Source organism: Mustelus asterias, chromosome 9 (assembly GCF_964213995.1).
Source record: "Mustelus asterias chromosome 9, sMusAst1.hap1.1, whole genome shotgun sequence".
NCBI classification, from domain to species: Eukaryota; Metazoa; Chordata; class Chondrichthyes; order Carcharhiniformes; family Triakidae; genus Mustelus; species Mustelus asterias.
Genome location: NC_135809.1, coordinates 39,035,161 through 39,062,198, shown reverse-complemented (window position 1 = coordinate 39,062,198; position 27,038 = coordinate 39,035,161). Strand labels below are relative to the sequence as shown.

Below are 27,038 nucleotides of genomic sequence, written 5' to 3'. Positions count from 1 at the left end.
AGAGCCTCTTGGTGATGTCATCAGTGTGCGCCGCAAGAGCCCCAGAACCATCGAGAAAAACCCGGGACAGGGCCCGGCGGTGAGGAGCGGGGACAGGGCCCGGCAGAGCGGCGGTGAGTGGGAATCGGGACCGGGAGGTGCGGAGAGGAGACTGGGGACCGGTGACAGCGTGTGGCAGAGACTGGGAACCAGGCCCCGGGTGGTGAAGAGAGGGGACTGGGCGGTGTGGCGGAGGCAAGAGTTTGGCGGGGCCGGAGCGGTACTGAGGGACTGCCGGCTTTGAGGTGTCCTCCCTGCAGTTATAGGCGGGCAGGGTTTTGTTTAACGCGAGTCTGCCTGGCGGGAAACCTGAGCTCCCTCTGGGTGAAGACCGGTCTCTGCCACTGGGTTCAATCTGTTCAATTTACCCTCCCGGGATTGACCTGGCATTGCGCCGCTTTACGATCAGCCACATGTGTGAATGTTTAAAGCTGCGTCTGGAGTGGTCCAACCGGCAGCAATTCTGCTTCTCCATCACTAACTATACTGAAGGTTTAAATAATAGCCAGGGATTTCAGCACCGATTTGCTCAAACACCTCTCGTGTTGTGTTGGCGAGGGACAATGTCGGTGCTTCAACAATCATACCTACCTGATTGTGGAGCTAACGAAGAGGGTACTGAAAGAAAATATAATGGGTCAAACAAAATGCAATTAATTCCTGAGTAAAATCACTTGCGATCTACTGCTCATCATCATCATATCTGCTCAGGAACATCACCAAGTGTTCTTTTAGACAGTGTCGAGGAAAGGGAAAAACGTGCACGCGTTGGAGGAGTTCTGGAAGTTTAAAATCAATGAACATTGGGAGGAGATAATTGACTTCCAAAAACAACTTGCATATAAAGTGTCTTTTTAATACAGAGAAATGGCACTTTGCAGAGGCCTTCAGAAATGAAATAGATACTGAGTTAAGAGAAATTGGGAAGGGTGACCAAAGATGGGTTTTAGTAGTTTTAAAAGAGCATGATGGAACAGTATAGTGAATGAAATGCAGTATGACAGGAGGCAAAGGCATATCCACCAATGGCATAACTAAAGGAGGAGGAATGCTCAAAAGGTCAGAGAACAAGAATGTTTGGAGTTGGCTAGAGGTGGGGAAAGGCACGATTCACAAAAGGGGTTTATAAACAGAAGTGATCCAGAAACCATTCTAGTGACAAGGACAGGATGGAAGTCGAGTAGGACTTTGTGATGGGATACAAGGAGTAGAGTTTTGGGTGATCTGGAATCTACAGGGTATGGAGGCTGAACACTGGGATAGTTAGATTTGATGTGGATAAGGATTTCAATGGGTAATATCTCAAAGATGGAGATGATTTCAGTTACATTTCAACTGGAAGAGATTGTGCCTCAACCATGCCTGGATATAAGACGAGCAACGTGCTGTGCAGTGGAGAGGTTGGGAGAGATAGAGCTGGGTGTTTCTGCACATGTGGAAGCATGCAATTGAGGGGAAACATGCTAAGATAAATACATGGATGATTACTGAGATAATGGTGCGACAATGAGATAACATTTCTGAAGATGCTCAGCCATCAGATGCGCTAGCAGCAGAATATTGCTAAGCTAGCCGACAGAGGAGTGGCACAGGAGGAGACTGTGTAGTTGACTGTCAAAGATAGCAGGAGGACAAGGAGGCATAATGCACCAGGATAATAGTAACCAAGGGAATCATTTGTGACTATGGTTAGGGTCATTTCACTACTAAGACAGGGATGGGAACTTGATTGGCAAGATTCAAATCTTGGGGAGATTTTGATTTGATTTATTATTGTCACGTGTATTGATATACTGTGAAAAGTATTGTTTCTTGTGCACTAAATGGACAAAGCATACCGTACATAGAGAAGGAAAGGAGAGAGTGCAGAATATAGTGTTACAGTCATAGCTAGGGTGCAGAGAAAGATCAACTTAATGCGAGGTAGGTCCATTCAAAAGTCTGATGGCAGTGGGGAAGAAGCTGATCTTAAGTCGGTTGGTAGATGACCTTAGACTTTTGTATCTTTTTCCCAATGGAAGAAGGTGGAAGAGTGTATGTCCAGGGTGCATGGTGTCCTTGATTATACTGGCTGCTTTTCCGAGCCAGCGAGAAGTGTGGACAGTATTAGTAGATGGGAGGCTGCTTTGAATGATGGATTGGCCTTCGTTTCCAGCCCTTTGTAGTTTCTTGTGGTCTTGGGCAGAGCAGGAGCCTCACCAAGCTGTGAAACAACCAGTAAGAATGCTTTCTATGGTGTATCTGTAAAACTTGATGAAAGCTGTAGTGGACATGCCAAATTTCCTTAGTCGTCTGAGAAAGTAGAGGCTTTGGTGGGCTTTCTTAACTATAGCATCGACATGGAGGGACCAGGACAGGTTCTTGGTGATCTGGATACATAAAACTTGAAGCTCTCGACCACTTCTACTTCTTCGTCCCCATTGATGTAGACAGAGGCATGTCCTCCACTACACTTTCTGAAGTTGATGACTATCTCCTTCGTTTTGTTGACATTGAGGGAGAGATTATTGTCATCGCACCAGTTCACCAGATTCTCTATCTCTTTCCTGTGCTCTGTCTTTTCATTGTTTGAGATCTGACCCACTACAGTGGTGTCATCAGCAAACTTGAAAATCGAGTTGGAGGGGAATTTGGCCACACAGGCATAGATGTATACGGAGTATAGTAAGAGGCTGAGAACACAGCCTTGTGGGGCATCGGTGTTGAGGATGATCATGGAGAAGGTGTTGTTACCTATCCTTACTGATTGCGGTCTGCGGGTTAGGAAGTCTGGGATCCAGTCGCAGAGAGAGGAGCTGAACCCCAGGCCACCGAGTTTGGAGATTAGTTTCGTAGGAATAATGTTGTTGAAGGCTGAGCTGTAATCAATAAATAGGAGTCAGACATCGGTGTCCTTGTTATCTAGATGTACCAGGGTTGAGTGTAAAGCCAGGAAGATGGCGTCTGTCACAGGACTAGTAATCCAGAGACCCAGGGTGACACTCTGGGGACCTGGCTTTCAATCCCATCATGGCAGTTGGTGAAATCTGAATTCTATAAAAATCCAGAATAAAAAATTTAATGATGACCACGAAACCATTGTCAATTGCTGTAAAATATCGATCTGGTTCACTGATGTCCTCTAGGGAAAGAAATCTGTCATCCTTACCTGGCCTGGCCTACATGTGACTCCAGACCACATCAATGTGGTTGACTCTTAACTGCCCTCTGAAATGGCCTCGCAAGCCACTCTATTGAAGGGCAATTAGGGATGGGCAACAAATGCTGAACAGCCAGCGATGCCCATGTCCCATGAATTTGGAGAGAGTACAGAGGAGGTTTACCAGGATGTTGCCTTGTATGGCGGGGCTTGGTTATGAGGAGAGATTGGGGAAACTGGGGTTGTTCTCCTTGGAAAGATGGAGGATGAGGGGAGACTTAATAGAGGTGCATAAAATTATGAAAGGCATAGATAGGGTGAACGGTGGGAAGCTTTTCCCCGGGTCGGTGGTGACGTTCACGAGGGGTCATAGGTTCAAGGTGAAGGGGGGGAGGTTTAACACAGATATCAGAAGGACATATTTCACACAGAGGGTCGTGGGGGCCTGGAATGTGTTGCCGGGCAAGGTGGTGGAGGCGGACACACTGGGAACGTTTAAGACTTATCTAGACAGCTATATGAACGGAGTGGGAATGGAGGGATACAAAAGAGTGGTCTAGTTGTTCCTTGTTTCTCGTTTCAAGGCTTCATTCTATGATCATCTTGCTGGTGCCAGTACAGAGCGAGACTGCGGATAGTTGGGAACCTGTCTCGGGGGCAGGGAATTCATATGGTGTTCGTGGAAGTGGAAATGACTAGGGTTGGGAAGCATTTTCCGATCAGGGCCATTGTGATCTCCTGGACTCGTTTCGATCGCCTCAGGGGGTCGGAGAGGAATTTCCCAGATTTTTTTTCCCCATATTGGCCCTGGGGTTTTCACTCTGGGTTTTCGCCTCTCCCTGGAGATCACATGGTCTGGAATGGGGGGGTGGGGGTGAGTTAATAGGTTGTGATGAACAAAGCATCGTAGCTGTGAGGGACAGCTCGGTGGATAGGATATTGGTATGTAGATAGGCTGGAAAATTGGGCGGGGATCCTGGATTCAGGATTCAATCCTGGACCGGGGAGCGGCGCGGGCTTGGAGGGCCGAAGGGCCTGTTCCTGTGCTGTATTGTTCTTTGTTCTTTGAATGAGTAAAAGGCAAATTGAAATATGGAGTCTCTGGAAAGGTGGACATGCATGTGATGAAGTGAAAGCTGTTTAAGGACTTCAGAGAAGAAAGGAGGTTGAAGATGGTGTAGTAGTTTACCATGAAAGAGGAATTGAGGTTTTTCTTTGAGGGTTGATGCTTGAGGTTTTTTAGTGAGGGCAAGAGTATCTGAGGGGTAGAGTGAACCACTTGCTTTTATCATCTAGCATGGAGACCAGAACAGGAAGTTTAGTTGTTGATAGAAAAACTAAAGATTGGAGGTTTGGAAGTGAGAAGACTAAGTTTTGAGGAGGTGGAGTTTGGCTTGATGTGATGGAGTTGGGGGACAGGTGGCGCTGATGCAACTAAATGCATATTTCTTGTTGTAATTAATCAGTTGACATTGTAGTTTCTTTGTAATATTTAATATTTTTCTTCTCAACTTAAGGTTTGGATCTACTTGATGCAAGCAATGGATATCCGACCTAATCAGACAATTTATATTAACAACGTTAATGATAAAGTTAAAAAGGAAGGTAAGTAGTTCTGAAGTTTCCTTCACTTATGTTGACCATCATTCCAGGTGCATTATTTGTAAGACGTGAGATGAGCAAAAAAATGACTGAAAATCATGGGGCAGTTATTCTTTTTACAATTCAAGTTATTTCTCTGATAGGAACCCAGCTCTGCTCACTATGTTCAATCTCATTTTAACATGAAGCTGAACAGTTATATGATCTCCTGTAGTAACAATCTGACTTCCTTTCTCTCTTTGGTGCTCCTTCTTATGCAGCACATCTATATGTTAAAACACACACAGCTGATTAAAATTTATGCTGGTGAAAGGAAGCGCTGAAAAGAAAATTATTCTATAGAATCAAAGCTATGGGATTTGACATCGGTGGATGTTCCACAACAAATCATTTAATTTAATCCTTGGTTAGACATGGAGTTTCGTTGAGAAAAATGGAAACTACAACAAAATAATGAAAACAATCCTTCAACTCTCAAGAAAAATGTTACGTGGTGATAAATGATTGAAATCATGGGTTTCTGTGCTATATATTGTATGTAATTCTATGATTTTGGTCACAGGAATGGAGGAGAAAAGTGGGGTTTAAAGTATTCTATCAACATCCTTTGCCCTGGTAAATATTTTGTGGCATTTGTGAAATAAAGAAAGGGATAGATTTTTTTAAAAACAGACTCTAACATACAAAATAGGAGCAGAAGTAGGCCATTCGGCCCCTCCAGCCTGCTCTGCCATTCAGTAAGATAGTGCCTGATCTCTTTGTGTTTCAACTTCCACATTTCCATTTACCCTTTAAGTTTTTAGATTCCTGTTCGGCAAGGGAATCAATCTACCTCTGCCTTAAAAATATTCAATGACCCTGCCTTCAGAGAGGCAGAGAGTTCTAAAGTCACGCAACCCTCAGAGAAAAAAATTCTCCTCGTCTCTGTCCTATATCATCGGCCAGGGCATTGAGTTTAAAAATTGGCAAGTCATGTTGCAGCTTTATAGAACCTTAGTTAAGCCGCACTTGGAATCTCGTGCTCAATTCTGGTCGCCACACTACCAGAAGGATGTGGAGGCTTCGGAGAGGGTACAGAAAAGATTTACCAGGATGTTGCCTGGTATGGAGGGCATTAGCTATAAGAAGAGGCTGGAGAAACTTGGTTTGTTCTCACTGGAACGACGGAGGTTGAGGGGTGACCTGAAAGAAGTCTACAAGATTATGAGAGGCATGGACAGAGTGGATAGTCAGAAGCTTTTTCCCAGGGTGGAAGAGTCAATTACTAGGGGGCACAGGTTTAAGGTGCGAGGGGCAAGATTTAAAGGAGATGTACGAGGCAGATTTTTTACACAGAGTAGTGGGTGCCTGGAACGCGTTGCGGGGGGAGGTAGTGGAAGCGGATACGGTAGTGACTTTAAGGGGCGTCTTGACAAATAAATGAATAGGATGGGAATAGAGGGATATGGTCCCCTGAAGGGTAGGGGGTTTTAGTTCAGTCGGGCAGCATGGTCAGTGCAGGCTTGGAGGGCTGAAAGGCCTGTTCCTGTGCTGTAATTTTCTTTATTCTTTATTCTTTGTTCTTTATAAAGGTGACTCCTAATTTTAAAACACTGCCCCTACTAGTTCTGGGCTCACTTGCAAGAGGAAACATCTTTTCTGTATCCACCATGTCAGCATCTTGTGCACTTCAATTAAGTCACCCCTCACTCTTCTAAGCTCAAGTGGAAATAAGTCCAGTCTAACTAATTGAATTTGGAGTAGTGACATGGACAGGTTTTTTTTTGTTTGGGGAACTGATCAGCCAGCTATAAATCTAGATAACAAAAGAATGAGTCTTGAATCATTATCAGTTCTCTGCCTGAAGGCAGGTCCGACTCACAGTGGCACTTTGATTCCTGGAACAGGAATGCTGTTGGCATCAGTCTGATCCACACCAGCCAACTGAGGAAGGAGTCCGAGTTGCAGTGGCAACATGCACATTAGCATACATGTTGGAGCCTGGAGTCATGAATAGTGATGGTAGAGACTGCAGTTTTCTCTCCATCACGTGACTAACCAGGAATTTCTCCCATTCTTACCTCCTGCCATTGGTGTATGGCAAATGATTGAAGGATTTGCAGATTGACATTCAAACCTGTCTGGCCATGTCATGCATGCACACACCTTGGCCATCAAGTTCTGGAGTGGAACCTGTTGCTTTTGGCTCAGAGGCAGGGCTACGACTTACTGCATCACAAGAGCCCCCACTTGAATCTTTGTAACCTTTCAAGAAAGAAAAGGAAACACCTGTGGTTAAGACGCATTAAACCAGTGTAGGTAGAGTTATTTATGAAACAAAAGGGGCCCTTTTGCCAATCAAGTCGATGCCTGCTCTCCGTGGAGCAATTTACTGAGTCTCACTTGATGCCTGTAATCCTCCGAGTTTTATTTCCTTTTAAAATCATTGATTGTTTCCACTTCACCTTGCATGGGCATCAAGTTCCAGGTCAATAACACTCACTGCTTTAAAAAAAAAGGTCGCCCTCACATTCCCCAAGACCGTAAAATCTGTCTCCGAGCCCTTGCACTATCAACTAACGGGAACGTTTCTTTATCTAAACCTGTTACGATCTTGTGCACTGCTTTTAAATTTCTCTGCAATTTCCTTTTCCCCACGGAGAACAACCTTTTCCAACCTTGTAACTGAAATAGCCAGTCCTGGAATCGTTCTGGTAAATCTGCCCTGCATCTTTTCGGGGACCTAAACATTTTTCCTAAAGTGTGGTGGCCAGATTTGGATGCAGTATGGAGTTTTAATCAGTGCTTTATAAGGATTTGGCATTATTCCCCTGCTTTTGTACTTAATTTTTGAAGCCCAGGATCCCATATGGTTTGCTAATTACTCTTTCAATATGCACTTGCATCTTCAATGCACGTGTATCCTGCTGTGAATATCTAGTTCATGGTTCATATTACTATTTCAGATGATTTTTAGTTCTGGGAGGATTAATGTTTAACTAGAAAATGGGATAAATGCAGCCCAAGCAGCTGTTGGGGCCGTGTTGAAAACAGAAAGGAGGCATTTTCCAGCTTCAAATATTGGAGAATGGAGTTGAGACTGCGAGGGAAAATCTTTCTCCCCAGTAAAAGTGCAAATCCCCGTACCTAGAAACAGGTTTTAAGGCCCTGAAATTCTCCAAATTTATTCCCAGGTTTGAAGAGGGGGATGTAGAAAACTTTTTTGCCACTTTTAAAAAGGTTGTTGATCAGCTACATTGACGGCAAGAATTTTAGGCATGCATCACACAGGGTCAACTATCAGGAAAGGCTCAGGAAATCTATTCCACACTGTCCCCTGAATTGACAGTTAATTACAAACAGATCAAAGCCACAATTCTTAGTGCTCATGAGTTGGTCTCAGTGCTTAAGAGTTGTCCCAGAAGTTATCGTAAGCAATTCTGGTAAGAAGTCCACATAGACTTATTTGGAATTTGAAAGAATTTAATATTGTTCCAGCAGTGGGTTCATGATTTAGAAATAGTGTACCTACAAAGGGGTATTGTATTAACTGATTAACTGGCCATTTACTTTTTTGCTGTTTGTGGAATATTGCTGTAAGCAGTTTGGCTGTTACATTTGTCCATTTGTCCATTGAAGATGCAAGTGCATATTGAAAGAGTAATTAGCAAACCATATGGGATCCTGGGCTTCAATGGAGTACTGTTAAAGGAATTAATAACTTGCCTCCCCCATAATATGAAAACAAAAAATTACCTCTGCAAGGGCAGCCACAGTTATGGTAGAGGACTATAAACTGATTTTCGAACCACAGCAGACCTGGGTCAGGTAGTTCATATCGGCAAGTAAATGAGGAAGATCGAAGGGTCAAAGTCAATTCAAGGCAAAAGAGAGTAGAGAAAGCAGGGAAAATCTATTTCCAATTTTTTTTTAAAAAGGGTCTGGAAAACAAACCAGCAGGGCTACTTTTGTTGTGGCAAGCTAGGACACATCGAGGAGAACTACTGGCATGCCAGAGAACCACTGGGAACAGCATAGTCAATGTAAGTTGTCACAAAGGTTTCAAGTCTCCGTGCAAACACAATGGAGGGTGTGAATACCTATCAGGCTCTTGTATTTGGTTTGGGTAACATCTCAGCCCTAAAACTGTTATCCACCCACGTTTTGTACAATTAATGTTTTTGTAATGGAATAAGGGTAATGGTGGCTCAGGGTAACAGAGGCCAACATGCAGTTAAAAACAGTGGCTATTCTTCTGTATCAGTAGAAGTTTTAAAAATTCTCAATGGGTTTTATATGTTGTGTGACAAAGTGTCAGTGAAATTAAATTTTTGCTATCTAAATGTATAAAAATAAGATTTTGCCCTCTTCCTATTTCTGCATCGTCCAGCCATTAACTCTTTTCCATTCCTCTGATTCCACCCCCTCTTTGGTCAATCTAGGCTCCACACTAGAATTCTATCCCTAAATCTTTGTTTCCCTCTTCTGCTTAAAATCCACCTCTATGCTTTTTGCTCACTCTTTCTAATTTCCCCCAGCTATGTATTAATTTTATGCCTCTGTGAAACACTGTGTTAATGATGCTGCATAAACTCAAAAATTAGTGCACATTGGGCTTTGTGTAACATTATTGTCTTTGATTTGGAGGGTCCTAAGTACAAGCCTCCTGTCAGTCAGCTCTACACGTCTAGGCCACCAATTTGTTCCAGCATTGAGGTTGCATTATCCTTTAGAAGATAATTTATCTGCTTATCCTAAATGTGCATGGAAAAAAAATCTGATATTCATCCCTCAATCAATAAATACCATTAAGAGAGATTAACTGGCCATTTACTTTTTTGCTGTTTGTGGAATATTGCTGTAAGCAGTTTGGCTGTTACATTTGTCCACAGTATACTTCAATCATAATTAATTGACACTAAAGCGTTTTAGGATGTCCTGAGGATTTGAAAAGTGCTACGTAAATGCAGTTTTGTTCTTCCTGCCTTTATCATTGCTGTTTATATTAAGGAAATATTTACACATGAGTTTACTGTGTTTTAATGCTGCCCACTTTCTTAAAACCTGCTTGGAAAATTACTAAGTCCTTGATGATTCCTTTATGTGCGTGTCCATACTTATTTAGGGAGAAGAATATTTTGCTGAAGCAATTAAAAATCAAAAATGTGTATGAAAGGAGCATGCTGGTATAGGGCATCATGACATCAGTAAAATGTAGAATGTGGGTACATGCCCACATTCTAGCTCTATAAACATTATTCTTGGTTATGGAATGTATTATAATGAATATCAAGTTCTAAAAGAACTGACTGTAGCAAATTAATAATGTATTTTTATTTTCTCTAGAGCTGAAGAGAGCATTATATGCACTGTTTTCTCAATTTGGTCAAATAATTGATATTGTGGCGTTGAAGACTATGAAAATGAGAGGACAAGCGTTTGTAATTTTTAAAGAGATAACATGTGCCACAAGTGCTTTACGGCAGTTGCAAGGATTTCCATTTTATGGCAAACCTATGGTAAGTAGCTACAGAAAATTGATATTGCATTACAAAGACACAGAAATAAAGAGCTTGTCTAGAAGAATAAGCCACATTATTCATCAGCGTTTTATTCTTCACAGCGTTGCTGGCTAGGCTGGCATTTATTGTCCATCCCTATTTGCCCTTGATAAACTGAAAGCTAACATTCTTTTGGATCAGAACTTTTCATTGTTTGAGAAATCAGTCATTGGTCAGGAGGAGATTTGGACTCTCTATCTTGTTTATGTCTTAAAAATAAGAGTATGATATTGCATCCTTAGGCGTTTGTCCCCATCTTTGGCTGAATTCATCTCCATGTCCATATTTCGTTATACTCTAACTTTGTGGGAGAGGCAAAGCACTAGACACTTGTAATAGGTTTATGTGTTCCATCAAAAGTTTCTCCTTGATCCTTTGTGGATGATCATATGGGTAGAAGATCTAAGTGATCTTCATTGGATAATATACCTTTGTGAGCTATCCAAATTCTAAAATGTAGCCAGGCTTCTCTAAGGATTGCTTTGTAATGTGGTGATGTCACAGATTAGGTATATTCATTCAGTGACGATTGAATCAGTGCTGCATTCTGCTCTCGCCCTGAATTGGAAAATTTCATCATCTTTGCTTTCAATTTCCATCCTTCTCTCTGTTTCACCAGCTCCAGCTCTTCCCTCCCGTGACTTCTATGTCTCCTTATCTAATATTCACTGTAAGCCCGGTGACTCCACGACTTCCTTGACTAAACATCCTTAAACCCTGTAAAGACTCCATTCTCCTGGTTCAGCTGTCTCTCTATTGCATCTGTTCTGCTGCTACTTTCCATAAGAGTGCTTCTGAGATCCATTTTGTCCCTCAGCTGAGGACCGCCCCCACCCCCCCGCCCATGTGGACGGCAGGACCCTCAACTGTGGAGTTGCATGTTCTCCCCGTGTCTGCGGACTGAGAGGAAACCCACGAAGATGTGTGGGTTAGGTAGATTGGCCATGCTAAATTGTCGCTTAGTGTCCCAAGGTGTGTAGGTTAGGGCAATTGGCAAGGTAAATACATGGGGTTACGGGGATAAAGGCTGGGTGGAATTGTTGTCAGTGCAGGCTCGATGGCCTGAATGGCCTCCTTCTGCACTGGAGGGATTCTATGGATCTATATGAAAATGCTGGAGATGTAACATCTGTCCCTTTACCTTCTCACTCCTCAGTGTGCAAGGCCCCAAACGCTTCTTCAGGTGAAGCAGCAATTTACTTTTTTCAATCTAGTCTATTGTATTTCCTGTTTACATTGTGTCCTCCTCCACACTGGCGAGATCAAACACAGATTGGGTGACCACTTTGCGGGAACACCTGTTCAATACAAAAGTAGGACCCCAAGCTCCCAGTGGCCTGTCGTTTTAATCCTCTACAGCTCAGAAGAACTCTAGTGGAAGGTAACATCCCCCTTGCTCTCATGCTGGCATTTTGCTCCTGTCCTTATATCTTGGCTCTCGTGAGGCTCAACATAAGCTTGAGGAGCAGCACCTCGTCATTCAATTAGGCACTTTAGAACCTTCCGGACTCAACATTGAGTTTGATAATTTCAGACTTTTTCCTTTTTTTTTGATCTTTCAGTTAGCACACCTGCTTTGGCACATCTTTTGTTTCTTTGTTACTTTTCTTGCCCTATCTCTCTATTCTGGTTTTCCCTGGAGGGAAAACCTTTCTGTCATTCAATCTCGCCTGTCATTCACCATGACGTAGACCTTCCTTTTGCCTTTACCCCATTTACCCCTTGCTCAAAACATATTACGTATAAACATATTATGTTTCCCAGTTCTGATGAAAAGTCACAGACTTGAAAAAATGTTTCTCTGTACAGCTGCTGCCTAAACTGCTAAACTTTCCCCCCAGAATTCCTGTTTTTATCACACTGAACTTGTTTGGAACAGTGTCCCAAGCATGCTGAAATCAGAGTGAACACAGATGGACAAACTGAAATTGCAAGCCACAGGAAACTGTCATCCTTGTGGAACAATCAGTAGTATTCAGCAAAGACACCTTGTGTGTTTGGTGTCCATGATGTGGAGAAGACTGAGCAGCAAATATAGAATACCAGATTAAAGAGATATGAAACCATTGCCTTGCATTGATAAAATCAGAGGAGGTGTATCCACCCTGCTTGGTTGCAAAGCAAAAGATCAGGGGAAGGGTAAATGAAGACTGGAGTGATGGAAAAGTCAACAAGGGCCCCTGTGCAAAGCAGGAAGTGGAGGGTGATGGTGTTTTTGGTTGCATAATCACTAAGTAATAGCAGATGCTGTGTAGACTGCAGAAGCTGGTTGGGTGGAAAGTGGGAGCAAGAGGGTACCCAGCAAAGACAAGGTAATGAAATGGATCACAGCCAATTCTGTTAATGGGGAACCTGGCAGGAGTAACATGATCTTTCAGAAACTGATTTCAAAGGTGGAGTCAGCAGACTGAGGCAGATAAACTTGGCAAATGGGATGGAATCTTTAAAGAAACATTAACAAGAAACATGCTAGAGGAGCTAGTAGTCTTCAAGTCGCTTTGGTACCCCATCCAACACCTTTAAACTTTCACTCCTTCCACTACCAGTGCACAGTAGCAGCAGTGTGTATCATCTACAAGATGCACTGCAGCAAGTTGCCAAGGTCTCTTCAACAGCATCTTCCAAATCCATGATCTGTACCATCTAGAAAGACTAGGGCTGGAGGTACAGGCAACGCCATCACCTGCAAGTTTCCCTTCAAGTCACTCAGCATTCTGACTTGGAACAATATCACCATTCCATTGCTTGGTCAGGATCTTGGAACTTTCTCTCCCGAAGAGCACTATATGTGACACAACGTGGACTGCGCATTTTCAGATTTCGTATCGTTTTTATTTTTCTCGTTTACTTTTAATGCAGGATTTAACCTTCAGTTTTGATTTACTAATTTCAATTAAAGGCAGCTGCATGCATTAAAATAAATTATTGCGTTGGCTTTCAATTCTGAGACCCAGAGCCAAAAACTTATCCACTTTCCATTTTCAAGCAATGGAATAGGCACCACATCATTTTATTTTGGTTAGACATCCAGAAATATTGCCCTTGTACTCCAGGATCAGGTGAAATATTTATACAATTCTAACTCGGTGGAACTCCATATTGAACTTGATTGGAAAGGATTGCTGATGTTGAAAAGGAAAAATGCGCAGTGTTGCACCATAGTGCACAGGTTAAAGAGTTTTAGGAACAATTTCCTCAATTTGTTAGGTGTGACGAAATTGTAAATATGCTCTGTACAAATATGTTGCTACAGTTAACACCTAAGATCTTTCTTAAATGTTATGATGAAGGGAGCTTTGCTTTGAGTCCAATATGAGTTATACCGAGGGATTGTGAACTAGGACAATGTTCTTTTCCTAATACTGAAGTCCTTTTAATGCAAACATATAAGTATTGTGGTGAAATTTTCTGCTGTTAATATTTATATCTTGAACCTATATAGCACTCGGGCCTCTGAGTCAGAAGATTGTGGATCCATGTCCCACTCCAAAGATGGCACAAAACCTAGGTTGTCACTTCAGTACGATACTAATTGATAGCTGAAATATCATGGTCTTGTCTTCTTGAGGAGACATTAAACTAAGACCTTTCTGTCCTCTTGGGTGGATATAAAAGGCTTCATGGCATTATTCAAAGAGAGCATTGCAAATGTGTTCTGGTCAATATTTATCACTCCTCCCAACACCTAGAAACAGATTATCTTGTTATTAAATCTTCACTTGTTTATAGGCCCTTACTGTGCACAAAATGCCTGCCATGCTTGCCCATATTGCTTTGACTGTTGTACTTAATTTCCTACAAAGTGTACTGGGTTATCCAGGAGTTGTAAAATATGTTAAATACAAGTTTGTTCATTCTTTGGTTGTAAGCTTTGAAGAAATATTTTCCTGTTTCCGTATTCAAAAATAGTTTCTGGGCCTCAACTGTGAATTAAAGGTTAACGAAAGTGGTTCTTCTTTTCATTTTTGGTGACTGAAACCAAATTCAGAACTTCATTTAGTTTTCCAAAAAATGAGGAGAATTTTCTATGCTAATTATTTATCATTTGGGAAGTAGCCATTACAAATTCCAATTTATCTCAAATCAGAAACAGTCCAAAATTCTAATCCAGAGTTTTAATTAATGATCTAAATGCAAACACCGACAATATTTTTCTCCCTGCCTTTTCTGCCCAATATATGGAGACCCAAGTTTTGAAATTGGAATTAGAAGAGGCTGTGAAAATGGAATGCATGTATATACAATCTGAACAGTACAATACTGTTGGACTTTAACCTGATGTTGTGAGACTTCTTACTGTGTATATACAAAGGCAGTATATCACCTGCAAATGTCCAATGTTCTTTAGACTTTTCTGGCTTTAAAATCAGACTTTTTTTCTTAGTAAGAGCTAAATTACTTCTGGATGGAGAGAGTGAAGTGTGAACAGGAAGTGCCAATTGGCATATACAAGAATATGTAACTTTAACTTGTATTTTCCTCAGCGCATTCAGTATGCAAAAACTGACTCTGATGTAATTTCAAAAATGAGGGGCACCTTTGCTGATAAAGAAAAGAAAAAAGAAAAGAAAAAGGCTAAAACCCAAGAACAAGCTGCAGCGAACAAAAAGACTAATCCGGTGAGGACTCTTGCACTTAATTTGTGATTTCCTACTCATAGAATGAGATGGTTTTAAAGTGATTGTCTTCATAACTGCTCGTGGTTGTCTTTGTAGTTTATGGTTTTTAGAATGTCCAGGAATCACCTGTTTCCCAAAAAAAAAACTTTCCTGAAGATGATGCGATGAGTACCAACGTATCTTGCATTTGGTGAGATGCCAGTAGTACTATGACAAGGCAGCTGTTAAAATTTGAACCCCCCCCCCCTCAAAGGATTTCATAATTGAATTAAAATGTTTGACACTAAACAAATGAAATATGTTAACTCATTCAGATAAAAGTATGCAATAAAAAGGCTTTTATTTAAATGGACTATAGAGCTTAGGCTGCTATTAACCTTTCCTGGTTAGACTGCAAGTTGAGCTTGTATTTCCTCTGAAGTCATTTATTCAAATTGTATAAGTTATGGCTAAGGAGCTTGATTTGTGGTTGGGGGAATTAACGTTTAAAAATAGCTATCCGTTGGGAGTGTTAACTGCGCCTTTGTATTAAATATATTTTTTCCCAATACCTCACTGAAATTTATAACCTTTTAAATGTTGCCATATTAGTCACAATCCTGAAGGTTTTCTCACTGAAATAAAACACACAATCCTAATGGTTCAAGTGAGGCTCATCTTCATTTTAAAATGTAATAATTTCAATATAATATTCATTGCTATGTCCAAAAGGGATTGTACTTTTCATGCTACTTTAGATAAATCTTCACTACTGAGAGATAAACTCTGTGATGTCTACTTAATGTTTTACTCAAATATTTCAAATTATGGTGCAAATTTTGTTTTGAAATGGAAAATTTGAAAATAATCTGTTTAACTGCAATTTACCATGCCAATACATTGTTTTGGAGAGTATTGTTTTGTGCTTAATGATTTGGTTAGTTTAGTCATGCCACTTTGTTTAAAGTGAGAAGTAAACTTAATGTCCTTGTTGTTTGGAAGCACTTTTGCATAGTCTGGAACTTAAAATTACTTCTTCATTTTAGGGAGCATCACAGATGGCGACTTCAAACTCTAACCAGACTACCTCCTCAGCAAATCAGGTATGCTTTAAAAACACAAGAAATGGGAGCAGGAGTAGATCATATTGTCCCTTGACCCTGTCCCAACATCTAATATGATTGTGGCTGATTATCTGCCTCAACTCCACTTTCTTACCCGTTTCCCCCTATCCCTTTACTTCTTGAGAAATCAGAAATCTATCCATCCTAGCCTTGAATATATCTAACAATGGAACATCCATAATGCTCAGGGGTTAGTGAATTCCAAGTATACTGAATGAAGAAATTTTTCATTTTAGTCCTAAATGTAAAATTTATTTATTTGTCACAAGCGGGCTTGCATTTACACTGCAATGAAGTTACTGTGAAAATCCCATAGTCGCCACACTCTGGCACCTGTTCAGGTACACTGAGGGAGAATTTACCATGCCCAATGCACCTAATCAGCACGTCTTTTGGACTGTGGGCAGAAACTGGAGCACCCGGAGGAAACACATGCAGACAAGTGGAGAGAACATGCAGACTTCACACAGTCACCCAAGGCTGGTGTTTCTTCAGAAGGAACTCTTCAAAATGCAGCAAATAAAGCAACAACAAAACTTACTCCAATTTATAAGTCAAAGAAAGGGTTTAATAAAGAAACATCATTACTCCAAATTTGGGGCCTCGCCCTGGGCCACTCCAAGCTTCGCACAATTCTACATAGTTCCTTATTTATAGTGAATCAGTTGGTCAGCTGACTATTACATCACTCTGTGAGTGGTTCCATGTTTTACTGGGTCAGCTGACCCTTATTCCCATTGGTCACATTACATCCAACACAAATTTGTCACTAACAGCCGGAATTGAACCCGGGTCCCTGGCGCTGTAAGGCAGCAGTGCTAACCACTGTGCTGCCCCTGATTGACCTGTGATCTGTTCCTGAGGCTGTACCCTGTGTTCTAGATTGTCCAATCTGGGGAACCTGCCTCTGTGTTTACCCTTCATAATTTTGTATGTTTCAATGAGATCACCTCATCCTTATTTTAAGTTCGAGAGAGCATAGGCTTAATTTATTCAGCTTCTTCTTAAATGGGACAACCTTTCATTACAGGAACCAATCTAGTGAACGTTCATGTACTGATTAAAACAGCACAGTGCCCCAGGTGTGATCTCACCAAAGTACTGTACAATTGTAGCAAGATTGCATGGGGATTAGTGATTCATGCTACTTTAGAAAAATCTCACTACTGACGAAACTCTGAGACATCTACTTAATGTTTTACTCAAATATTTCAAATTCTGGTGCAAATTTTGTTTTGAAATGGAAAATTTGAAAATAATCTTTTAACTGCATTATACCATACCAATACATTGTTTTGGAGAGTATTGCTTTGTGCTTAATGACTTGGTTAGTTTAGTCATGCCACTTTATTTAAAATGAGAATAAGGGTCAACTTTCCAATTGCCTTCCTAATTCCTTTCTGTACCTGCATACTAACTTTTCGTGTTCCTTGTATGAATGCATTCAAGTCTTTCTGAACATCAACATTTAAAAGCTTCATGCCTTTTAAAAATAGTCTTACTTCCCCACATTATACTCATCTACCACCTTATTACCCACTTGTAGCCTGTCTGTGTCTCTTTGCAACTTCTTACTGTTCTTCTGCACAGCTTGCATTTAGGTCAGTTCATTAGTTACATCACTTTGTTAAAATAGCTTGCATTAGAGAATCGGGATAAATGGGTCAATTTTGTATTGGTAAGTGTGTCTAGTGGAATGCCACAGGGATCACTGTTAAGGTCTTAACTATTTGCGCGCTATCAATTACTTGGATGAAGGGACCAAGTATATAGCAGATAAATTTGCTGATGACTCAAGATGGGTAGAATAATAAGTTGTCAAGAGGTCATGAGTCAGAAGGATTTTAGATATGGTCAGTGAGTGAGCAAAAATTTAACAGATGATGTATAATGTAGGAAAATGTGAACTTTTCCACGTGGCAGGAAGAATAGAAAAGCAATATATTGTTTAAATAGAGACTGCGGTACTCTTGAAGTACAGAAGAATTTTGGGTGTCCTGGTGCATGAATAACAAATTAGAATGATGGGGTGATCTGATTGACAGAAAAGATCCTGAAGGAATTTGATACAGTGGATGCTGAGAGGATTTTTGTCGGGAAGTCTAGAACTAGGAGACATAGTTTTAAAATTAGGTGTCGCCCATTTAAATTGGGGTATGAGGAATTTTTTTCCTCTGGGTGTATGTCTGTGGAATTTACTTATCAGAGAGCAGTGGGGGCTGGGTCACTTAATATTCAAGACTGAGTCAGTACATTTTTGATTGACAAGGGAGTCGAAAGTTAGTAGACAGCGGGCAGGAAACTGGATTTAAGGCCACATTCAGATCAGCCATGATCTTACTGAATAGCGAAGCAAGCTCAAGGGGAAGGTGGCTTGTTCCTGATGCTAATTCTTCTGTTCATTCACTTAGTTTTGAATTGATAGTGAGCTTGGTAAATCACAGTAAGTCATTGATAAATTGTAAATAGTAGAGGCCTCAACACTGGTTCTTGCAGCAATTCTCAATTATTTACAGCTTGTCAAATTTAAAACGCTTTGTTTATTGTTACTTTCTGCTTCCTATCTGCTACCCGTTCCTCCTCCATGCTATTACATCACTCCTAACTCCAATGAGTCATTATCTTGAGTATTAACCACTTATGTGTGGCGTCTTTTAGAAATCCAAGTAGATTACATTACTAGTTTTCATCTTTATCTACCCCACTAGTTTCATCCTCAAAAAATCTCTAAATTTTGTAAACTCATGTTGGCTCTGTCTGATCATACTAGAATTTTTTGTTTCCTTAATACATTCTAGCCTTGTCCTTTAATATTTTCCAGCTGGTAGAATGTTATTGTTTATTGTGGGGGGAATTGATTACAAAGGTAGGGAGGTTATGTTTCAGTTCCACAGGGCGTTGGTGAGACGACCATATCTGGAATACTATGTACCGGATTGGTCTCCTTATTTAAGGAAAGATGTAATTGTGTTTTGTGGGTAAGTTTACTAGACTAATACCAGTAATGGGCAGATTGTCTTATGAGGAAAGCTTGGACAGGTTAGGCTTGTATTCACTGGAGTATAGAAGAGTAAGAAGCGACTTAAAGGTTTTGATTAAGAACCTGAGGGGTCTTGATAGGGTGGATGTGGAGAGGATGTTCCCTCTTGTGAGAGAATCTAGATCTAGTGGTCACTGTTTAAAAATAAGAGTTGTTCATTTAAGACCAGAGAGGAACAAAATTCTGAAGGTCATGAATTTCTGGAACTCTTCCTTAAAAGGTAGTGGAAGCAGAGCCTTTGAATATTTTTAAGATAGAGCTAGATAGATTATTGATTAACAAGGGGTTGAAAGACTATTGGGAGTAGGCAGAAATGTAGGTTGAGGCTACAATCAGATCAGCTGTGATCTAATTGAATGGCGGAGCCTGCTCTGCAGAGCGGCCTCTTACTTCTAATTTATATGAATGTTTTCTTAGTGATTGTCATGTTTCCCTCCTTTCTTGAATAGCAGTGTGTTTCTCCATGCTGTGGTTTTTGACACCACATGCACTGCCATGTCTTTCTAACTGTACATTATTTGACTCGCAGATCTGGAAAACATTTGGGGTCAAACTAGTAATTTTATTGCAACAGTAGTTCTATAAGTAAAGGACTTCTAGTTATTTCAACAAATACTTCAACTGGATCAAAACTTCTCCCTCTGAAAAGACTGCAGAAAGCTATCCACGTGTGAAAACAATTTGAGGAATATAAATACAAATGATTTTCAAGAGTCTGGCCTTGTGACTTGTTTACACAAAGTCTAATTGGGAGCTCTTTTCTCCTGAGTTGAAGAGACTGGTTTACATCTGATAGGCTTGATATTATCTGAGGAGTAAACACACTGGTCCAGATATTCCAGCAGAATGGGTGCGCCTGCTACTGACTACCCGCTTATCATTTTAAACTGGAGCCTTTGTACCTTCAGGTGACGAACAGTGTGGGAGGCCAAATGGTGTGTTATTTCAATGAAACCACACCCCCTGTTCATCATGAACTAAAGACGTGCTCCTCAAGGTCTGTTTTCAGTTCATTGACGCATATACTGTTTTTAAATGGATCTGTCAACTTCAAACTGCTTGGCCTCGCCCCCAACAACAATGTTCACCTCTGCCTCACCAATCCCCCCCCCCGACATTGTTCACCTTGAAAAATTCTAATTTCCCCTCTCTGGTTCTTTTGGCATTGGCCAGACTGGAGCCAGGAATTCCAGAAGTTGATGGGGGCGGGGAGTATTTACTTGGAGTTTTGCTCCTTAGCAGGCTTTACATGTGATAAGATAAACTTCAAATGAATCTGTTTTTTAAAGAAAAAAGGTCTTGGTCATCTGTTCCCACTGTTGTAGGAAATCTTGCAGCAATCCAGGCAGGGTAAGACTGGTAGTTGGAAGTTTAAATTTTCCACGTGAGTAACATTGCATGTACGTGTTACAGGACTTCCTCCGGGTTTCAAAGAGCATCAGCGACTTAAGTTCAGTAACTTGCGGTTCCCCTTATTGGAAGATTCAGGTCATCATTTCCTTGAAATCTGCCTGTTGTAATTTCAGCATCTATCATCAAAGAGAACAGCTTCCAAACTGCCAATCCTGATCCATGACAAAGCCCTTGCTTAGGATTTCAAGTTTCATAGTAACATTGTAACTACTCTTTGCTCTAAATCTTAAGCATGTGCAATGCCGTATCCGTTGAGGTTGGACTGTGTAAAAACTGGAAGGTATAGACTGTTGTCTTCTTTTTATAGAGTTAACACATTCCCACACAATTTACCGAGCATCGTTTTTAAAATAAAAATGTTTTAATTTAAATCTAGTCAGTTTTTCTAGCACAAATAATAGCTTTTAAATAATTTCTATCAAGTTGTTGTCCCTGCCATTTGTCACATTTATTTCCATCATCTTCCCATGCCATCCCCATCTCTCCCATTAATCGCATTCCTCTGATATAATAAAGGGTAACTTTATTGTTGGGGTCCTCTTTTATTTATTCGTGGGACATGGGCGTCGCTGGCTGGCCAGCATTTATTGCCCATCCCCAGATGCTGAGGGCAATTGAGAGTCAACCACATTGCTGTTGACTCTAGAGTCACATGTAGGCCAGACCTGGTAAGGACAGCAGATTTTTTTCCCTAAGGGACATTAGTGAACCAGATGGGTTTTTCTGACAATCGACAATGGTTTCATGGTCATCAGTAGATTCTGAATTCCAGATATTTTTTTATTGAATTCAAACCCACCATCTCCCGTGGCGCAATTCGAACCCGGGTCCCTAGAACATAAGATGAGTTTATGGATTAATAGTCTAGTGATAATACCATTAGGCTATCGCCTCCCTTGCTTTCTACTGTTTTTGTTCACCAACTGTCCAACCACCACCGCCAGATGCATACGCGTCACTCACTCCAGTCCTCTGAGCAGCGGCCCTTGTGTTTTTGTGTGCTCATGCCACCGTGTGCTCAAAGCACCACTCACCAACACACGCACCCGTTAAACTGCAATTAAAACAATCCATACTGACAAGAAAACTTGAGTATTGGTACTTAATTTTCATTGAATTGATTATTTTGGGTTTTTTTATTAGTTTATCTAGTTTTAAGTTACTCAATTATTAGTGTTATAGGAAGTTTACAGTTCTTATCTTGGAGGGAATATTAACCTTGTAATATTCACCAACCAATCACCTACCTGTTGTCCTGTGATATCAGATTTTATTCCCTTCTGCACTGTTCATTCAGCTGCTGCTCTAGGTGCTCATTTTCAGTGGCCTCGGGTTTGCATACTGGCTGGTCTATTGTTGTTCCTTTTCAATCCCTCCTATCCGGGTGGTTGGCATCTCTTTGTGTCAGTGTAATGATTCCAATCTGGGAGATATTGAAGGACAAGGTCTTGGTTCTTAATCTTGCACACTGCGCATTTTCTGGAAGTGACATCAGAGAAGCACCACTGAAGGCTAGGAATAGATGAAACAGCCCTTGGACCACTGGTAGTCTGAGGAAGCCACAGCACAGAGAAATGTGGTAAATTTTCCCTAGTGTTTGTTTATGCATCCTTTTTATTATAGGATGTATACTATTCTCTGGAAAAAAAACACACATCTTAAACATCCTGATTTTATCAAGTAACTTGGGTTTCACAGTTGCCTTCTGGTTAAATTGGATCTGTATAATACAAAATGTACATGGTGTATATTTAAGTTGCATTATTCATCTGTGATGTAAAAATAGGAATTGAATTACATTTACTAGCTGTTTTTAGATATCCCAATTGATCAAGTTATTTTTATGCATGAATTATAGTTGATTTTATTTTTCTCCACTGTTCTCATTCCAAATAGAAATAAAAGTCTTTAGCATGAATTCTGTCTTTATGTCTCAAAGGTACCAGATAATCCACCCAACTATATTCTATTCCTCACTAATTTGCCTGAAGAGACCAATGAGATGATGTTGTCCATGTTGTTTAATCAGTAAGTAGAAATTATGAAAATTCCAATAAATGTTAATTTGATTTTATGTAATAATGTCGCAAAAAGACTGGGATTTTTCTCCAAAACAAACATTCTTTTTATTAATGGACATGATTAATATATTCATTGATTTATTCACTTTATTAATAAAAGAATAAAGTGTTTTATTATAACTTCAGTGTCCATTACATAGAGCATTTAGGAGCAACTCAGTTGCAAATGGAGTGCAGCTTAACACCCACCTGAGACTACTGTGAAGTTAACCAACACTGGAAAACTATGCCACAGGTTGAGGATACAATTTCCATACCAGTAGGGTGGTTTCACTCAGCCAACTGGTTTGAACTTGTGTGTCAATTTGCAATGGAGCCACATGCTCTGCCTAGCAGTGGCAGAAGGAAAAGTAACATTTTCAAATCATCAAATTTTAAAAGTAAGCTATTTTACAAATAATAGTATTTTCAATAAACTATGCTCCCTTTCTTGCGTTCTTTTAACTGATCATCTGCTTTGCACATAAAGTAAAATGGTGTTATTTCAGATTACATGCAGATGTTTCTGTCTACCGAAACCATTGTTGCAAAAATTATTCATGTTTTAGAATATAATTTTTTAAGAATTAAAGTAACTATGAAAAAATGGAGGCATCTAGTTGGGAAACTGGTAAATGCAACTTGAACAAGTGCCATAGAATCCCTGCAGTGCAGAAGGAGGCCATTTGGCCCATCGCGCCTGCACCAACAACAATCCCAACCAGGCCCTATCCCCGTAACCCCACATATTTACCCTATTAATCCCTCTGACGCTAAGAGTCAATTTAGCATGGCCAATCCATCTAACCTGCACATCTCTGGACTGTGGGAGGAAACCGGAGCATCTGGAGGAAACCCACCCAGACACGGGGAGAAAGTGCGAACTCCACACAGACAGTTACCCAAGACCAGAATTGCTGTGAGGCAGCAGTGCTAACCACTGTGCCATGTGGCTAGCCTGGGTTATTACACTTAAGGTAACTGTGTTTATTCAATAAGATCACAGTTGACAGTGGGAGCATTTGCATGGGTAAAATTAGAGCTAAGTCTGCCCAGCAGTCTGCTGACTTGTGGTCAAGCAGCTACCTCTCTCCATTAGTCAGTGAGTGTATTTTCACTTTGGAGCAGCCTTTTAGGAAGTCTATTTTCTGTTTGGTCCCCCCCCCCCTTACCAGCACAACTGAAATCAGGAATTCAGCAGTTTGGGTGAATTGCAGACATAAACTCACGTCTCCAGTTTCATGTGGCAGTGCCACTATTACCTAATTTTCACGTTAGTGAATTTGAGTTGTCTCAAAGCAAGCTTTGCATGACCAAGCTTGTTCAAAAAATGCTCACAGGCATTGTTTTTTAAATTTCATTTAATCAAAGGTGTGTTTCGCTGTTTGACACATTTGCATATTTTAACACCAGGATGCTTCTATTTTCATAACTTAGGTTCCCTGGTTTCAAAGAAGTGCGTTTGGTACCTGGCCGACATGACATAGCTTTTGTGGAATTCGAGAATGAAGGACAAGCTGGGGCTGCACGTGATGCATTACAGGGATTCAGAATTACACCATCTCATGCCATGAAGATCACTTATGCCAAGAAGTAATTTTTGAAGTCATCAGTGAAAAACTGTTCCACCTTCCTTATGTTGATCTTGATTGCACAGTTTACTTATCACCAGGGTTGTGGGGGCGGGGGGGGGGGGGGACGGGAATAAAAATTATGAAGCAATTAGCTACTTTGTGGCATTCGCTCCACAATAGCAGTCCATCAAAAATTGAAATGTGGCTTACAAATGGAAAATAATTTTTCTGCAGATATTGGCTGCTGACATCTGAGAATGCAAGACTGTCTCCAATGTTTTATACAATTGAATATTTTTTTTCTGTAACTTTGTCAGAATAAAATCAGTTATTTTATAGTAAAATTTGGAATCAGGTCCTTGCATTTCAGATTTCTTTGTGATTTACAATGAGCCATATAAACTTTGACTAAAGTTGTATAGCAGTTATAAAATGTATATCCCACTTTCAGATTCTTAAACTTATTTGTCACTCCTGCCCCAGAACCATGGAATCAAACACCCCTAATAGTGCTGATCTTCATTATAACGCAACCACCTAATAAAGTTCCACATAATCTGTCATTTAGACAGAATGAAGACCGCAGAGCCACTGTATAATTTTAAATTGGGTAACTTAAATTGAAAGACACAGGGAGTTGCATAATTGGATGACATTCACTTAAAAATGCTATTGGGAATCGGATGGCACATCTTATAGATATCAGCTGAGCATGCAGAATCAGTGCTGAATGAAAGTAGCAAATATAGACATAACTTATGAACTATCTTGGGATGTTTTACATAGTATTATCAAAAAAAAAGCTACTGAGCCACAGAAGATATAAGGGCAGATGACTTTAAGGAGTATTTTAAATGAGGAAAGAGAAGGGTGGCTATGTTTGGGGAGGGAAGTTGAGAGCTTGGGACTTGGCAGTTGAAGACATAGTGCAGTGACTAAACTTGGATAGTTGAAAATTGAAGGAGCACAAATATTTGAGGGCTGGAAGAATAAGGGATAGGGAGGTTCACAGCAATGGAGCAATTTGGAAATGAGCATTGGAATTTTAACGTTGAGCCGGCTCTTAACAGTGCCAACGCAGATCGGTGAGTACAAGAGGTTATGTGAACAGGTCTTGTGTGAATTAGGACATGGGCCATAAATGTTTTGACTGGCCAGGAATGCGTTGGAATTTTGCAGAGTTTCGGAAGCAGCTGAGGTGAGGTAGGGTGAAATTGAGTCATGTCACTGAGGTGAAAACAGATAGTTTCAGTTATGATGAGCACATATGGTTGGAATCTGAGGCCAAATATGACATCTGGATTGCAAACAATCTGAATTAACCTCATAGTTTAGAGAGAATGGGATGGAGTCATTGGCTAGGGAGTGAAATCTGTGGCAGATACTGATGACAATGTCAATTTCCCAATATTTAGTTAGAGAATATTTCTGCTGTTTAAATAATGGCCACCAGATGAGCAGTCTGACAACTTGAACTGTGAAGGGGGGTCAAGAAAGATGGTGATAAGATCGAGGTGGTTGTCACTAGTTAGAACCAAGCTTGACTTGAAATGGATTACTCAATAAGTAAAGGAGGAGGAAAAATGATCTCTACAGAAAAAACAGTGGCGGAATTCACCGGATGAATGTTGGATGACTCAGAAGTAAAACATCAGCAGGTTAGAAGCAAATCTAAGGGCCAAAAAGCAGCTGGAGTTGTAAAAAAAAATTCTAGCAGTAAGAGGAAGTAGTACATAAAACGGTAAAAACTTGGAGCGAAAACTAAGGATAAGCACGTGGTATTTGATATATTTAAATGCCTTTGGTCTAGAAAAGACTGAACAAATAAATCCCAGGAATAATTAATATTTCTTAGTACTATGATTAAGGGCAAATATGAAATCAGGACAGTCATCAATCTGCATCACCAAGTATGGCTTAGTAACACTTTTATTGATTGAACCAGCTTAGTACTGAAGAACATAATTGTCAAGCTGGGCCTGAGATGCATGGTGAGTGAACCAACACAAAGGAAAAGCCTATTTGACCTTATTCTCCACGACCTACCAGTCACAGGTGCCTATGGCATTGATAGGAATGACCACCACACAGTACTTGTGGAGATGAAGTCCTGTCTTCACACTGAGTACACCGTCCATCACATTATGCGGCACTATTAATGTGAACAATGGGTTAGATTCAGAAAGATCTCTGAGCTCAAATTGGACATCCATGAGAGTTTTGAGCCATAGGCAGCTGTAGAATTGCATTCTACCATAATTTGTAAATTTATGGATGTGATGGAGGGTGTTCTCCGTGTGAAGACAGGGCTTCATCTCAACAAGTACTGTGTAGTGGTCATTCCTACTAATAATGGACAGATGCATTGTGACAGACATTGAGAAGGATGAAGTCAAGCCAGTTTTTCCTTTGTTAGTTCTCTCACCACACATCTCCAGTCCAGTCTGGTCTAGTAGTGTTCTTCACTACTGAGCTGCCTCAATCAGTAATATTGCTACTGACGAGCATATCTCTCAGTTTACTATTAGCATTAAGCCAGGGGACACTTGTTCAACGAGGAGTGGTAGAAAAGCATTCCAGGTGAAACAGCACGTGTATCCAAAAAGGAGTTGCCAACCTTGTGAAGCTACAATCAGAACTATATGCATTCCAAACAGAATCAGCACACCATAGATTGTTAAGCAAACCCACAACTAACTGATCAGTTCAAAGCTCTGCAATCTTGCACGTCCAGTCATCAATAGTTGTGGAGAATTAAAGAACAAAGAGAGGAGGAGTCTCCCTGAGTATCCTAATCCTTAATTATGATAGAGCTCAGTATAAGTGAAAATTGAGGCTGAAGCATTTGCAACCATTTTCAAAGAGAATTGCTGAGTGGATGATCCTTCTGAAGAACCTCCTACAGAGGT

The 27,038-nt window shown here is 40.6% G+C and overlaps 1 protein-coding gene across 1 annotated transcript; it reads left to right on the top strand.

Annotated features, from left to right (window-relative positions):
• Window positions 1-24,245, top strand: snrpb2 (small nuclear ribonucleoprotein polypeptide B2). The gene is made up of 7 exons (XM_078221182.1): window positions 1-113; window positions 4,696-4,783; window positions 10,106-10,278; window positions 14,805-14,939; window positions 15,965-16,021; window positions 22,435-22,523; window positions 23,993-24,245. The coding sequence occupies exons 2-7, from the start codon at window positions 4,711-4,713 to the stop codon at window positions 24,150-24,152; spliced, it is 687 nt and encodes a 228-aa protein (XP_078077308.1). The 5' UTR covers window positions 1-113; window positions 4,696-4,710; the 3' UTR covers window positions 24,153-24,245.
• The last annotated feature ends 2,793 nt before the right edge of the window (window positions 24,246-27,038 follow it).